We start from the raw sequence: 18,010 nt of genomic DNA, 5'->3' as shown, positions 1-18,010 counted from the left end.
AAATCAAGGTGGTGATTAATGAGGTGACGCGGTGGCTGGACCTGGCCGAGGAAGGTGACCGGATGACTCTGCCTGGTATTGCTGGGTTCCAGGCCTTTGAGTCCAATTGGTGCTGAGGCAGGCCCTCCCCAACATCGGGATGATGCTGAAAGATCAGGGGGTGGTGGTTAAGAAGGTGAGCCAGCAGCATCGCTGGTACCTGGAGCACGCCTCTTGTGATCGAGCCAGCTGTTGGAAGGAGCAGATTCTCCTCTCTGCGAGGGGTTTTTCTGTCTTTTTCCAAATGCTGGTAAAAGCCCAGAAGCCTTTAGTGGGGCATAACATGATGATGGATCTGTTGCACCTCCATGAGGAGTTCTTCAGACCCCTCCCAGAAAGCTGTGATCAGTTTAAGCAGAATATCCATGACCTGTTTCCAGTTCTCATTGATACCAAGAACGTGACAAAGGATATCTGGAAGGAGCTGCATTTCCCGTGGGTCTCCAATCTCTCGGAAGTGTACGAAGTGCTGAGCAGTAACTTGAATCCCACCAAGAATTCTGGACCAGTGATTGTTCACGCAAGCAAATGTGAAAAATATGCCCAGAACAAATGCCCCCACGAAGCAGCATACGATGCCTTCCTTTGTGGGTCAGTTCTTCTGAAAGTGGCTCACCTGCTCCTTCGGAGGGTGCACAGCAGCGGCCCCATGACTGAACCCTCCTTCCCTCAGTACCTGGATGTGCTGGCTCCTTATGTGAACCAAGTCAATCTTATCCGAGCCGGGGTCCCTAAAATCAATTTTTCCGGCCCGGACTACCCCAGCATCCGACCTCCTATCCTCATCCTCACTGTCAGGAGGTGGCCTGGGGCCAGTGAGCAGCAAGTCTACCGCGAGTTCCAGAATCTCTGCAAGTTCGATGTCAGGCGACTCACTCGAAGCCAGTTCCTGCTCCTGACCAATAAGTTTAAGGATGCCCGCAGTATCCTGAAGGAGTACAGGTGCCACCCGACCCTGCAGGTCTCCCTGTACCGGTACTGGAGACACTCCCCCAACATCAACTGCGCCATACACGTCTGTGGCGTGGTCACCACCTGGGCTCTGCTGGCGTTTCTCCTTGGGAGATCCAGATCCTGAGCCTCCGGCTGCCTCCAGCCTGTGTCCTGTCTCCTGGCCTTCTCGGCTGTGTGTGTGCTTGTGTGCGTGTGTAAGTCATATTCTCTTTGCAGGTGGATTTGTATAGTCCTTACTAGAAATTTTATGTTCTGAATGTGAAATTCTGTAAATACTGTCAACGATAAAAAAAAAAATAATAATAATAATAATAGCAGCCAGGTGTGATGGCACTCACCTATAATCCCAGTGACTGGGGAGGCTAAGGCAGGAGGATGGTGAGTTCAAAGCCAGCCTCAGCAAAACCGAGATGCTAAGCAACTCAGTAAGACCCTGTCTCTAACAAATACTCCAGTATAAGATAGAATCACTTGAGCTACACAGCAGGTAGTTTAACCCACCTTGATGCTTGTTGTTGGGGCTGGTTTCTGCTTTGGGGCCACTGCAGGCTACTATATTGACTGACATTTGACTGTTTCAAGTTTCATTTTTCTTGCCTATTAGAACAATTTTTTTCATATTTATTTAATAATAGCTGTGCACCCCTGACTGCACAGTAAGGTGTTATAGAAATCAATGTGAATAAGACAGACATGTCTCTTACTTTCATAGAACTTTCTGTCTAATAGGGAAAATTGAAAAGTGAATGGATACTTACAAACAGATTAAAAGACAATGATAACAATATCTCACTATAAATTGTTATAAATAAGATACATTTGGGGGAATAAATCTTCAAACCCCTTTTCAGGAAGGATCATTGTGATCACATGGAAAGATCACCACCCTGTGTTTTTGTTCCTAGCTCTTTCTCTTGCTGATTCTTTGACAATGAATGGGTTATAAAAATGACAAGATCTTTATATCCATGTACATATATTTATTCCAGATAGAATGCAGGTGAGAAGAAGAGAACAGTGTTTGTGTAGAGCTGAAATTGAAAGAAGTGGAAATATTAACATACAAACTATTGTAAATATAAGGAGTGTTGGTGTTACAATAAATTCTTTGGGTAATATGGCCCTCTTTTGCTCTAAGAGTTCATAAGTTTATTCAAGGATTTAAAAAGTTTCATATGTTAGCATCTATGTTGTATTTATAATGGATAATATATAAATGTTGTATTTTTAATGATAATAAGAATAATAGAAGCACTTACTGAGCAATTAATTTTGAGCTAGCCACTGTGCCACGTATCTTATAAGGATTATGTCACTTTATCTTAAAAACAGAACAGTGAAATGGTTTTCATTTGCTCTGTATTGAAACAGAAGAAACTAGTACTTTAAAAGGTTTGTCACTTGACCAAATCAAAGGGCCACTAATTTGTACCCAGTGTATTTGTCAGTATTGTATCACCATAACAAAAAGACCTGACAAGAACAATTTAGAGGGGAAAAAATTCTATTTTGGCTCATAGTTTCAGAGATTTAGTCCTTCGTTGGTTAACCCATAGCTCTGGGACATAAGTGAGGCAGAAACATCATGGCGGAAGGGCGTAGCAGAGAACATCTACCAGAGTCTGACAACCAGTAAAAAGAGAGAGAACTCCACTTGTCAGGGACAAAATATAACCCCCAAAGGCATATCCTGAGTGACCTTCCTCCAGCTATACACTACTAGCTTATAGTTAAACCCAGCATGGTAGTCCTTTCAGTTAATTCATCAAATAGATTAATCCTCTGATTAGGTGACAGCTCTCACAATCTCATAATATCAGCTCTCAACATTCCTGAATTATCTCACCCATGACCTTTGGGAGCACACCTCGTATGCAAACCACAACACCAGGCATTCTGATTTTAAAGCCCATACTTAACAGTCTTGCAACTTGTGAATATTAGTAGTTGATACTAGTTTTTTTGAGTGCTTACAATCTGCTACGCATTGTCTGAGTTCCTTTCAAATATTATGTCATTGACTCCTCACCACTCTATAAGGTAGATACTATTATATCTATTTTACAGTGGAATAAACAAAGGCTCAGAGACACCTGTGAATTTTCAAGGAGTAAAATTCATGTTTTTTACACAGACTTACAGTTTCCCACTTCAGCTGTGGCCAGCAATGAATATGTATGTTTAACTTATTTCCTGAAATACATGTATGAGGATTATTCTTTTGAGAATTTTATTTTTCCCCCTTTCCCTGATACTCTCTGAATTTACCTTTCAGCTATGTACTCTGTTTCAAACTTGTTTTTGTAGGAAAAAAAAAAAAAGCCAAAAAACAAAACATCACCAGAAATAATTTCTTATAAAGGTTGTTAGAACCCCACTATATAAAGTGGATACAAGAGGGCGCCATCTGGGTTGACATCAAGAGCATATGGATTTCTTAATTCTTGCTGTTCAACACATTCCCCAATATGAAGATCAATTTCCAGCCTACTAAAAGAATAGCTTCCAGTGGAAGCTTGATACAGTAAAATCAAAGTGGAACCTTCTACTTGTGGAACTAGTGACTATTGGGCACCTATTATGTGCCAGACGTTATGTTAATTGCTGAAGATATCACAATGGAAAAGACATTTTTCTTTTTCATTGAAGAATTCCACTTTTTACCAACAGTCTTTGAGTTCTGGATACTATTCCTATTTTAGGATCTTCAACAATATTTTCAGCAGTTATAAACACACCCATTACCTCTCACATGAAGAGTGTTTTACCATTCAAATTATTTTGACCAGATTTCACAATGAAGTCAGTGTTCTAACTTCTCCTTTCTTTGCTCACATTAATCAGAAATTTCAAATTAACTGATTATCTAGGCGAGGCTCCATTGACAGCAATTTTTTTTTAACTCTTTTATCACATCAGTTTAAAAGCATTGGGTACATGACCTCAAAATGGGTACACACTTATTTGTAAATTACAGTGAATATTTAGAAATCACATGCAATTACACAAATATTGGACTGTTAACTTTTTTTTTTAATTTAAACAAGTGGGATACATGTTGTTTCTCTGTTTGTACATGGAGTCAAGGCATACCATGTGTAATCATAAATTTACATAGGGTAATGTTGTTTGATTCATTCTGTTATTTTTTTCCCTTCCCCCCCACCCCTCCCACACCTCCCACCCCTCTTTTCCCTCTATACAGTCCTTCCTTCCTCCATTCTTACCACCCTCCTTATCCCTATCCCTAAACCTAACCCTAACCCTAATGCTAACCCCTCCTACCCCTCATTATATGTCCTTATCCGCTTATCAGCGAGATCATTTGTCCTTTAGTTTTTTGAGATTGGCTTATCTCACTTAGCATGATATTTTCCAATATCATCCATTTGCCTGCAAATGCCATGATTTTATTATTCTTCATGGCAGAGTAATATTCCATTGTATATATATGCCACAGTTTCTTTATCCATTCATCAACTGAAGGGCATCTAGGTTGGTTCCACAATCTGGCTATGGTGAATTGAGCAGCTATGAACATTGATGTGGCTGTATCTCTGTAGTATGCTGATTCTAAGTTCTTTGGGTATAGGCCAAGAAGTGGGATAGCTGGGTCAAATGGTGGTTCCATTTCAAGCTTTCTGAGGAATCTCCATACTGCTTTCCAGAGTGGCTGCACTAATTTGCAACCCGACCAGCAATGTATGAATGTACCTTTTTCCCCACATCCTCGCCAACACCTATTGTTGCTTGTGTTCTTGATAATCGCCATTCTAATTGGGGTGAGATGAAATCTTAGGGTAGTTTTGATTTGCATTTCTCTTATTACTAGAGATGTTGAACATTTTTTCATTTATCTGTTGATTGCTTATAGATCTTCTTCTGTGAAGTGTCTGTTCATTTCCTTAGCCCATTTGTTGATTGGGTTATTTGTATTCTTGGTGTAGAGTTTTTTGAGTTCTTTATAGATTCTGGAAATTAGTGCTCTATCTGAAGTATGAGTGGCAAAGATATTCTCCCACTCTGTAGGCTCTCTCTTCACATTACTGATAGTTTCCTTTGCTGAGAGAAAGCTTTTTAGTTTGAATCTATCCCAGTTATTGATTCTTGCTTTTATTTCTTGTGCTTTGGGAGTCCTGTTAAGGAAGTCTGATCCTAAGCCAACAAGTTAAAGGTTTGTGCCTACTTTTTCTTCTATAAGATGCAGGGTCTCTGGTCTGATTCCGAGGTCCTTGATCTATTTTGAGTTGAGTTTTGTGCAGGGTGAGAGATATGAGTTTAGTTTCATTCTGTTACATTTTCCAGTTTTCCCAGCACCATTTGTTGAAGAGGCTATCTTTTCTCCAATGCATATTTTTGGCACCTTTGTCTAGTATGAGAAAATTGTATTTATTTGGGTTTGTGTCCATGTCCTCTATTCTGTACCATTGATCTACCTGTCTATTTTGGTACCAATACCATGCCGTTTTTGTTACTATTGCTTTGTAGTAGAGTTGAAGATCTGGTATTGCGATACGCCCTGCTTTGCTCTTTCTACTGAGGATTGCTTTGGCTATTCTGGGTTTTTTATTCTTCCAGATGAAGGAAAAGACAGACATTTACACTGTCCTCAAATAGCTTAGAATTTAACTGATTGTTATTTTGAGTATGGCCTGGATTTCATCTTACTTTCTGTTTCTATTGGAACCATGCTAAATCAATCCTGTAGCATTGGTTATTTAGAATATTATTTCCGTCTTTGATCCAGATGATAATTTGGGAATTTCTAAAGAGTTTTGTTAATAAGAAGTATTTGTTCTCGCTAGAGGGTTTCAAGATGGCAGCCTAGAGGGTGGCTGCATTTCATGTTGCTCCAGGACTCAGGATTCAAAAGAGGAGTTATTGAGACACTTGGGACCAACTCAAAGCAGCCGGGTGAGTCTCTCCCATTGGGGAGGTGTCCCGGACGGGACAGTGGTCCCGGAACGCAGGAAACTTTGTGAAGTGGAGCTGCCGGCGAGACGCCCCTCCCCCCGCTGGAGCAGTGAACTCGGACAACTAGGAACGCAGAAAAGGAGGTCGCTTGGCACAGCACTGGGACTCGGAGCAACCACTGGGGCTCCGGCGGCTGCCCAGGGGAGGAGTGGCGAGGAGAGCTGTGTGGACTAAGGACACCGGGGCCTGCCCTGAGGAGGAGGAGGAGGAGCGTGGCCGCTTGGATTTGGAGTGACTGCACCAGAGCTACAGGCGGTTGCCAGAGGAGAAGCTCCGCGGCGAGCTGTTTGGACTCAGAGCGACTGCTTCTGAACCCCGGGGCCTGCCCTGAGGACGAGGAGGAGGAAGAGGAGCGCGGCGGGTCGTTTGGACTCGCAGTGACTGCATTAGCGCTCCAGGCGGCTGCTCAGAGGAGAAGGCGAGTGGTGAGTTGTTTGGACTTAAAGTGACAGTGCCTGAACACAGGGGGGCTGCCTGGAGGGGAAGTGTGGTGGATCGCCTGGTCTTGAGTGGCCGCACCAGAGCTCTGGGCGGTTGCCCATAGGACCCGTGCAGCGGGTCACGTGGATTCGGAGCCACTCAGAGCGACCACTCCTGAACACTTGGAGGGTTATCTGGAGGAGGAGGAACGGGGAGGGTCACTTCGACTCGGAGTGATTGATTGCCCAGGGCTACGGGTGGTTGGTGGGAGGTGGAGGCACGCAGTGAGTTTCTTGGACTCCTAGTGACCGCACCGGAATACTGGGCGGCTGTCTGGAGGAAGAGGCGTGTGGCGGGTCTCTGGGACTCAGAGAGATTGTACGGGGCCCCAGGTGGCTGCTCAGAGGAGGGGACGCATAGCCAGGCGATTGGGGGCAGAGCAGGGTCCCAGGATCGAGGAGGCTTCTGGGTGGAAGAGCCGCACAGAGACAGACTTAGGGCGGAGCGAAGGTTCCAGGCCTGCGGGCAGATTCTCTGAGGAGGGGCAGCCTAAGGAGATTCATCTGTGAAGGGTGAGGCTCCCAGGCCCAGGAGGTAGGGCCGGACCCCTGAGAACTTTGCAGAGGAAGGCAGCCCAGCCCAGGCGGTAGCTGTAATTGAGGGGAACCTCTAGGAGGGTACTGACCAGCGAGACCTCCCCACCGGGTGAGTCTTCCCTGCCGGGTGAGGTTTCCCCACAAGGACGGTAAAACCAGAGACTCAGGCCCAAACAGGCCTTGCCTCAGCCCGCAGCCTAGGTCCCCTTTGGATGACCATTGGTCAACAAGTGGAGGCACCTCTGCCCACTAGCAGGGATTAGACCCCACCTGAAGGCCACCACTCCTAGAGAGGCAGCTTCCTTGTGAAGCACCGCATTATCAACTTCCTCCAAGGCTTCAGCCTACTGAAGGCTAAGGGGGGATATACATAGAAATCTTCAGGGACATTGTAAGTCAATAGAGGAAATCTGCAATATCTCAGCGGTCCACTGATACCTGAACAATATGAGAAAACAAGGAAAGAAAATGCTGCAAACAAATCTAGATGTTACATCAATAAAACCCAATGACAGCATGGCAGAAGAAATGACAGAAAAGGAGTTCAGAATGTACATAATTAAAATGATCAGAGAAGCAAACGATGAGATGAAAGAGCAAATGCAAGCATTGAATGATTGCACCAATCGACAGTTAAAAGAGCAAATACAGGAAGCAAAAGATCATTTCAATAAAGAGTTAGAGATATTGAAAAAAAACCAAACAGAAATCCTTGACATGAAAGAAACAATAAACCAAATTAAGAACTCCATAGAAAGCATATCCAATAGGATAGAACACCTGGAAGACAGAACCTCAGACATTGAAGACAAAATATTTAACCTTGAAAACAAAGTTGAACAAACAGAGAAGATGGTAAGAAATCATGAACAGAATCTACAAGAACTATGGGATATCATGAAAAGGCCAAATTTAAGAATTATTGGGATTGAGGAAGGCCTAGAGAAACAAGCCAAAGGAATGAACAATTTATTCAATGAAATAATATCAGAAAATTTCCCAAATCTGAAGAATGAAATGGAAAATCAAGTTCAAGAGGCTTATAGGACTCCAAATACACAAAATTACAACAGACCCACACCAAGGCACATTATAATGAAAATACCTAACATACAAAATAAAGACAGAATTTTAAAGGCTGTGAGAGAAAAGAACCAAATTACATTCAGGGGGAAACCAATACGGATATCAGCAGACTTTTCAATCCAGACCCTAAAAGCTAGAAGGGCCTGGAACAACATTTTTCAAGCCCTGAAAGAAAATGGATGCCAACCAAGAATCTTATACCCAGCAAAACTTACCTTCAAATTTGACGATGAAATAAAATCCTTCCATGATAAACAAAAGCTAAAAGAATTTACAAAAAGAAAGCCAGCATTACAAAACATTCTCAGCAAAATATTCCATGAGGAAGAGATGAAAAACAAAGCAGCAAATCAGCAAAAGGAGGAATTATCCTAAAGGAATTGTCAAATAAAGGAGGAAACAAGTTGTGTCAAACAAATAAATAAACAAAATTTAAAAAATGAACCAAATGACCGGGAAACCAAATCATATCTCTATAATAACCCTGAATGTTAATGGCCTGAATTCATCAATCAAAAGACATAGACTGGCAGATTGGATTAAAAAGAAAGATCCAACAATATGTTGCCTGCAAGAGACTCACCTCATAGAAAAAGATACCCATAGACTAAAGGTGAAAGGATGGGGGAAAAACATACCATGCGCATGGACTCAGCAAAAAAGCTGGAGTATCCATCCTCATTTCCGATAATGTGGACTTCAAGCCAAAGTTAGTCAGAAGGGATAAAGAAGGTCATTTCATACTGCTTAAGGGAAGCATGAATCAGCAAGATATAACAATCATAAACATCTATGCCCCAAACAGTGGCTCATCCATGTATGTCAAACAAATCCTTCTCAATTTCAGAAACCAAATAGACCATAACCCAATAATACTAGGTGATTTTAACACGCCTCTCTCACCACTGGACAGATCTTCCAGACAAAAATTGAACAAAGAAACCATAGATCTCAATAACACAATCAATAATTTAGACTTAACGGACATTTATAGAATATACCATCCAACCAAGAGTGAATACACTTTCTTCTCAGCAGCACATGGATCCTTCTCTAAAATAGACCATATATTATGCCACAAAGCTAATGTTAGCAAATACAAGAAGATAGAGACACTACCATGTATTCTATCAGATCATAATGGATTGAAGTTAGAAATAAATGAAAGAGTAAAACACAGAAACTATTCCAACATCTGGAGATTAAACAATGTGCTATTATATGGTGAATGGATAACAGAAGATATTAGGAAGGAAATTAAAAAATTCTTAGAGGTAAATGAGAACAAAGAAACATCATATCAAAATCTCTGGGACACTATGAAAGCAGTACTTAGAGGGAAATTTATTTCATGGAGCGCATTTAATAAAAGAAGTAAAACTCAACAAATAAACGACCTAACACTACAGCTAAATGAATAGACACTTCACAGAAGAAGATCTACAGGCAATCAACAAACATATGGAAAAATGTTCAACATCTCTAGTAATAAGAGAAATGCAAATCAAAACTACCCTAAGATTCCATCTCACCCCAATTAGAATGGCGATTATCAAGAATACGAGCAACAACAGGTGTTGGCGAGGATGTGGGGAAAAAGGTACACTCTTACATTGCTGGTGGGGCTGCAAATTAGTGCAGCCACTCTGGAAAGCAGTGTGGAGATTCCTTAGAAAACTCGGAATGGACCCTCCATTTGACCCAGCTATCCCACTCCTTGGCCTATACCCAAAGGACTTAAAATCAGCATACTACAGAGACACAGCCACATCAATGTTCATAGCTGCTCAATTCACAATAGCCAGACTGTGGAACCAACCTAGATGCCCTTCAATTGATGAGTGGATAAAGAAACTGTGGTATATATACACAATGGAATATTACTCAGCCATAAAGAATGACAAAATTATGGCATTTGCAGGCAAATGGATGAAATTGGAGAATATCATGCTAAGTGAGATAAGCCAATCTCAAAAAGCCAAAGGACGAATGATATCGCTAATAAGTGGAGGATGACACATAATGGGGGGGAGGGAAGGGTTAGTGTTAGGGTTAGAGTTAGGGTTAGGGAGGGGGACAAATATGGAGGAAGGAAGGACTGTATAGAGGGTAAAGAGGGGTGGGAGGGGTGGGGGGAAGGGAAAAAATAACAGAATGAATCAAACAACATTACTCTATGTAAATTTATGATTACACAAATGGTATGCCTTTGTGCCATGTACAAACAGAAAAACAACATGTATCCCATTTGTTTACAATAAAAAAAAAAGAAGTATTTGTTCTCAATATGATTTCTAAATACATAATTTGAGAATAAGACAATTATGGTATATTTAAAATTAATTTTCTACTGTTATTTATGAAAAGAAATTAGGAAATTATAAGTGTACATTTTCTTAGGTTTTTTTTTACATCAGATTTAGAGTAAAAAGGAAAAGATAGAAACTTCACTGTATGGGCATCCTTTTGTTAGTGTCTACCATGTGTCTGTTACTCCTTTAGTCCAGTGATTCTCAACTCCAGGTTTATCTTAAAAGTACTATTATGGGATCACTGAAGAATACCGATAATACCGATGTTGACTTCTCCCTCAAGATTCTGATTTAATTGTTTAGAATAGGACTTGAACTTTCATTTTGGTTGATTGTTGATTTTGTATGTTTGGGGTATTTATTTATTTTTGCCTCTAACCCAGGGCCTTGTTGCTTGATAGGCAAGTGCTTTAATGCTTTGTCACTGAACTACACTCCAGTCCAGCCATTAATATTTTTTTAAAATATTTTTTCATTTGTAGATGGACACAATTTCTTTTATTATTTATTTTTATGTGATGCCGAAGATGGAACCCAGTGCCTAGGCCTGTGCTGTACCACTGAGCCACAACCCCAGCAACATTAGTATTTTTAAGAGGATCCCCAGGTTAGCATAATGTAACCAAAGTAAAATTTACTGTGCCCAAATAGTCCAAGGTCAGATTTTTCTCTAATTTGTTTTCACTAATAAAATAAACATTCCTTGCAACTGATGTTGGAATGGAACTTTAATGCTTTTATACCTTCAACTTTTACAGAAATTTTATCATCTGCTCTTCTCTCCAATGCCTCCATCCTTTAGTGCATTTTACACACTGTGTTCCTAAACACTTTCTTCAAATCCCTGTGCTAATCAATAATTTATAGTCGGTGGCTGGCTGTTCTTGGCCATTCGTTGAACCCTGCCTTACCTGTGTTGATTCACTTTCCTCTCTGATATGAATGCTTAGAGCAGTCCTGTCTTGCTGTCTGTCCTTGTCTTTGTGTCTCTTCAGTGAGAACGCCAGCTTCCTATGAACTCATTTGCCACGGTTAGGTGATATAAGGAATGCAGTGGTCCTTTATATTTTCAGAAGATTTTCAGTTTTATTATGCAAAATTAGGATGCTCTGTGTCTTGCATGTCTGTATGCTATTGTCCTTATGCTATTTTGGAAATAAATGTGATGAATAAGAAATTTTATGCCCTTTCACAGGCACTTAGTGACTGACTTTAAAATTAATTAACCAACTGAGAATGAAAATTGCTATTAAATATTATTATTATCAGAACAAAATTTAGTACTTCATAATGTACTGTTTTGTTATCTTATTGTATAATTTATATCTCTTAGATATATCTAAAAACAACCCAGAACATCTATTAAGGAAATGATCCTTGATGAAAAAGATATTTCAGAGTACATATACCCTTAAAACTGAGGCAGATGTGGCAATGGCAGGAGTTTATATGGAGAAGTACAGAGGGCAGTGCCTAGCACATAATAAATGCTCAGTAATCTTTAGCTATTCATTTTTTCAAAGAGAAATATAGAGGGTAAACTGTAGTAATATTGATTATCTGTAACAGTTGGGCCAAAAATGTGCTGGAAAGAAAAGGGGGATGGATAAAATACCAGAGAAGAAGGGGGAGTGACGTTTTGGGACTACATTGTTTGTATGCTTTACAGTCTTAGATCAGGACTAATCATTCACATATCATATGCATATCCCTGTAAAATACTTATTAATTATAAGGAGGCTATAAAGTAACTTTATTATAGAAAAACCCAATACACACCATATTAAAATGATCAAAGTTATTGACACCAATAAGAAGACATATTATATAAAACTTGAAGTAATACACTGAGAAGCACAAGAACACTTACATGGTATTCCTATCAAAAATGCAAATCTGCCATCTAATTAATAGAAAACATCAAACAAACTCAAATTGTGAGGGCATTTCACCAAATAAATGGTACTACTCTCAAAAATATAAGGTCATAAAAAGCAAGGAAAGATTCAGTAATTATACCAGATTTGAATAGATTAAAAAATACGTTACAACCAACTGCAATTTGGAATTCTGGATTAGATTCTGCACAAACAAAAACAAAACTGCACTTACTGGAACAGTTGGCAAAATTCCAATACACCTTGTAAATGTGTTAATAGTATTATATTGCTGTTAACTTTATTATTATTATTTTTAGTACCAATAATTGAACCCAGGGCTGCTTAACTACTCTGCCACATCCCCAGGCCTTTTTAGCAGTTTTAATTTTGAGACAGGGCCTTGCTACATTGCTGAGACTGGCTTTGAACTTGTGGTCCTCCTGCCTTAGTCTCCTAATTCACTGGGACTATAGGCATGTACAACCACGCCTGGCTGTTAACCTTTAAAAATACAGATAATTGTAACATGTAAGGAGATAAAATTAGGGAAAGATGAGTAAAGGGTATATAGAAGCAGTAACATTTTAAATGCTTACTACAAGTCTAAAATTTCAATATAAAAATTTCAAATATTATTATTATTATTGCTTATGGATTAGACCATTAGTACTCAGGGTTCTGACTCATTCACACTTTATATGGTTTTTATGAACTGTTTAGCCAGGACATAGTAAAATAGAAGCACTCTACTGGGGCACTCTAGAAATGTAGCCAGTGTTGAGACTCCCCATGATGACAAGGCTGTCTCTGGGCGTACGAGTGGAATATGAACCCGACATATTGTCTCTTCATTGAGTGCTTTTTACTCACTTCTTCCTCCTCCTCTCTCCCTATTTACCCTTTCAACATTTACCTCTAGTACACACTCACTTGCACATTTTGACACTCATTTTGTGTTTCATGCTCTTTTCTACCTTTCCCTATTCTGTTTCCCTGCCTAGTTTAGACGTCCTGCCATGTTCTCCTACAACAACCTCCATGTTATGGTACTGTGGTACTAAATAGGAACTACTTTTGAAATCATCTCCCCCTTCTAACTTTAAGTATCACTGTAGGAAAAGGACTACTCATTTTTGTTTAATAATATGCCCTGGGACATATTTTAGATACATAATAAATGTTTATTGAAAAGCAATGCTGGAGGCATCACAATACCTGACTTATACTACAAATCTATAGTAATAAAAACAAACACATAGACTAATTGTACAGAGTGGAAGACAGAGACAGACTCACACATCTACTGTCATCTGATCCTTAACAAAGATTCCCAAAACATGTTGGAGAGAAAACAGCCTTTTCAACAGCTGGGAAAACTGGTTATCCATATATAGGAGAATTAAACTATACCCTTATTGTTCATCCTGCACAAAAACCAACTCAAATTGGATGAAAGACCTAGGAATCTGACCAGAAACTAGATAACTCCCAGAAGAAAACATAGGGTCAACACTCAAGCATATAGACACAGGCAGTGACTTTCTCAATAGGACTCCTGTAGCTCAAGCAGTAATGCCAAGAGTTAATAAATGAGGTGGAATCAAATTAAAAAGCTCCTACACAGCAAAGGAAAAATTAAGAATGTGAAGAGAGAACCTATAGAATGGGAGAAAATCTTTGCTAGGAACTCTTCTGACAGAGGATTACTATCTAGAATTATATAAATAATACAACTTAACACCAAAACCCAAATAGCCCAATTAATAGATGGGCAAATGAACTCAATAGAGACTTCTCAAAAGAATAAATACAAATGGCCAACAATTATATGAAAAAATGCTCAACATCATTAGTAATCAGGGAGATGCAATTCCAAACCACATTGAAATTTTATCTTATTCTAATCAGAATAGAAACCATTAAATATACAAATAGTAATAAATGATGTTGAGGATGAGGCAAAAAAGGAACGCTTTTATACTCTTGATGGGACTGTAAATTAATACAATTTATGAAAATAAGTATAGACGTTCCTCAAAAGGCTAGACATGGAACCTCACATGACCCAGCTATACCACTCGTTGATATTTATCCTTGAAGAATAAGAGTCATTATACTATCTATAGTGATATGTGCATTCCCATGTTTATAGAAACACAATTCACAATAGCCAATTATGGAATCAGCCTAGGTGTCTACCAGTAGATGAATTTATAAAGAAAATGTGGTATGTATACATAATGGAGTTTTATTTCGCCATAAAAATGAGATTATGTCATATGCAGGAAAATGGATGAAATTTGAGATCATTATGTTAAGTGAAATAAGCCATCTAAGTCAATGGTTGTATGTTCTCTCTCACATGTGGGAGTTAAAGAGGAAAAAAGAAAAGAAAAATGTGTGTGGGGAGGGATATTTTACGAAAGTCAAAGGGAGATCAGTAGAATAGAGGAGGGACCAGGGGAAGATGGAGGGGAGGGAAAGGGGATGTACTGCAAATGAAATGGACCAAATTATATCGTCATATTGTGTGCATGTATGAGTATGTACCCTCGAATTCCACCATTATGTACCAATAAAAATATGGAAAAAAATTAAAAAATAGAAAAAAGATGAACATTTTTTGAATGAATAAAAGAAGCATGTGTATCAAAGTTTAAACATATGCTAAATGTTGATAGAAGGAATCTGGAAAATTGAATCTGAGGTTTAAGATTAGTTTAACTGTGTCTTTCTTATGGGACCTATGCCACATGGATAATTAAAAACAAAATAAAACAAAAAGACAATAATGATTTTCTTTATACGTACTGCCTAGAGCTTGTTTAGTCCCAGCCTGTGTTCAGTATGATTTGGGACACCAAATTATTCTTCAACTCACTGTGAGTTCTTTGACACTATTCTGTCCTCCTGAATCCACTAAAGAATTCAGAATATTTTTTAAAATGGGCCTAGAGTATCATTTACTTTGGGATCTTGTGAGTTTTCTTTTAAAGTTTCAAAGAAAGCCCCAAAGCTATTGGCACATACTGGTTTAGAACTCTGGGACCCACGAGAATAAATACTTAGTATATTGCCTTTTGTATTTCTTTTCATACCCAAACTTCCAAAATTTGATTTTTAAAAAATCATTATCAGGAGCTCTTAGTTTAGGCCTAATTGTATGGAGTGCTTAATGTTGGGAACAAAGAACGACATTGATTATAGAACCTGTATTTCTCATTGCCGCTATAATAAATTAACAAATTTATTGGTTTAAATAATACTATTGTTTTGGAGATTGGCAGGGCTACATTCTTTCTGGAGGCTTCTCAGTGTGTTTGAGCCACTATAGACTGGTTCAAACAACAAACATTTATTCTTCACAGTTTCAGAGGCTGGAACTTTGAGATCATGGTGCCAGAGAGCATGTTTGAATTCTGGCAAAAGCCCTCTTCAAGGTTGAAGACTTCTCATTTTATCCTCTTGTGGTGGACAGGGATCTAGAGAGTTCTATGAGGGTTCTACCCTTATGACTTAATTACTGCCCAAAGGCTAACACTTCCTAATATCATCACATTAGGAATTAAGATTTAAAGATGAATTGTGGGGGAACATAGAGCTTGTCAATTGCAAGGTTTCCTTGGCGATTCTTACTTCTAATTACTACCTGTGTTTCTTGGTCACAGCCCCTTCCTCTGTCTTCAAAACCCTCAGCATAGCATCCTCATCTCTTTCCGATTGCTTCTGTTTTTAAGTTTCCTTTTCTTCTGCTTCCATCATCACGCTCCCTTTTCTCACTTAGCCTTCCTTTCTCCCTCTGATAAGTACCCTTATGACCCATAATGGTCCAACCAGGATAATGCCCTCATTTCTAGATCCTTAATTTAGTTACATCTGCAAAGTTCTTGTGCAGTAGCGGGCAGGTTCTGGGGATTAGCATGTAGACATCTTAGGCCCTTACTCCATCTACCACGGTTCTCACCCTCTTAATCCTTCCCTTCAGATGATATACCAGGGGCTGGGGCTGCGGCTCAGCGGAAGAGCACTTGCCTAGCACATGTGAAATAAAGGTATTGTGTCCACCTACAACAACAACAACAACAACAACAACAATGTATACATATGTATTATAAAACAAGATGATATATCAAAGGACCAGGGACATAGCTCAGTGGTAGGATGCTTGCCTAGCATGTGAGAGGCCCTGGGTTGAATATCCATTACTGGGAGTTAGGTATGTGTGTGTGTATTCACACAATGTATGTTATATTGTATAGAAAAACAATTAAGACCATTGGCTTTTAAGTAAAGCAGCTCTGGGTTTGAAACTGTTTACTTACTTGATGTGTGATATTGGCAGAACACCTGTTTCTTAGTTATTTTTCAGCACTTCTTAGCCCCTGTAGGTTTAGTTCCCTTATGTTTGTCTTTCATTAGTGAAATAGAGATGTTCATTCACAAGGTTCAGTATCAAATGTGAATATGAAATACTTTGCGTAGTGCTGGACCCAGGAAAGATGTTAGACATTACTCTAAAATAGAATGTAAACATTATAATGGAAATTACTAGGAAGGACCTTGTGTATTTTTTTAATTTAATTTTTTTTATTCATTGTACACAAATGTGTACAACTTTTCATTTCTCTGGTTGTATATGATGTAGATTCACACCATTCATGTACATAGGGTAGTGATGTTTGTCTCATTCCACCATCTTTCCTTCCCCCTGCTCCCTCCCCTCCCCTCATTTCCCTCTACACAATCCAAAATTCCTCCATTCCTCCCATGTCCCCTGGTCCCCCTGTTATGTATCATCATCCTGTTATCAGAGAAAACATTTGGTGTTTGGTTTTTTTGAGATTGGCTTATCTCACTTAGCATGCATGATGTTCTCCAACTTCATCCATTTATCTGCAAATGTCATAATTCCATTCTTCTTTATGGCAGTGTAATATTCCATTGTGTTTAATGCCACATTTTCTTTATTTATTCTTCTATCGAAGGACATCTAGGTTGGTTCCACAATCTAGCTATTGTATATTGAGCTGCTGTGAACATTGATGTGGCTGTGTCACTGTAGTATGCTGATTTTAAGTCCTTTGGGTATAAACTGAGGTGTGGGATAACTGGAGCAAATGGTGGTTCCATTCCAAGTTTTCTGAGGAATCTCCATAGGACCTTGTGTATTTTTATGGAAGTATGATTGAAATTCAATTAACTGCACATATTTAAAGTGTATGATTTAGTAAGATTTGGCCTATTTATCTATCTCCTTGAAACCTTCGCCACAGTCCAAAGGTTTTCTCCTGCCCTTTTGTGATTTCTCTCTCCCACCATCCCAGGCCCAAGGCAACTATTGATCTGTTGTCATTATTGATTATCTTTTATTTTCTTGACTTTTCAATAAGTGGATCTATCTGGTTTGTACTTCAGTTTTTCTGACATCTTTAATTCAGCATAATTAGTTTGAGACTCACTCATAGTATTGTATATATTGGTAGCTCATTTCTTTTCATTTCCAAGTACTATTCAATTATGTAGATATATCACACTATTTTTATTCATTTGAGTTGATGGTCAGTTGGCTGTTTGCAGTTTTTTAATCTTACAAATAAAGTTGCTATGAAAATTTGTGTTGAGAACTTAGTGTGAATATAGGCCTTCTTTTTTTTTTATTATTCTGAATAGGTTTATAGGGGAACAGTGGCATTTAAACTAGCTTTTGAAAAGTGAGAGAATATTCCCATCTGGAAAAGGAACACTTTGG

At 39.1% G+C, this 18,010-nt stretch overlaps 2 protein-coding genes across 5 annotated transcripts in view; both read left to right on the top strand.

Annotated features, from left to right (window-relative positions):
* Positions 1–1,117, top strand: part of LOC306669172 (poly(A)-specific ribonuclease PNLDC1-like) — a gene marked incomplete at both ends in the record, with an annotated part of 1,595 nt that extends 478 nt beyond the window's left edge. The window contains 2 exon segments of the mRNA XM_079153060.1: positions 1–99; positions 102–1,117. The exon segment at positions 1–99 is cut by the window's left edge and continues 478 nt beyond it. Of these exon segments, the coding sequence (XP_079009186.1) occupies positions 1–99; positions 102–1,117 (1,115 nt within the window).
* Positions 1–18,010, top strand: part of LRBA (LPS responsive beige-like anchor protein) — a 723,813-nt gene that overhangs the window by 351,313 nt on the left and 354,490 nt on the right. The window lies entirely within an intron of this gene.

This window comes from Sciurus vulgaris, assembly GCF_902686455.1.
Source record: "Sciurus vulgaris genome assembly, chromosome: 9".
Lineage (NCBI taxonomy): Eukaryota > Metazoa > Chordata > Mammalia > Rodentia > Sciuridae > Sciurus > Sciurus vulgaris.
The sequence above is the reverse complement of the archived record's forward strand: the minus strand, read 5'-3'. Positions and strand labels throughout refer to the sequence as shown.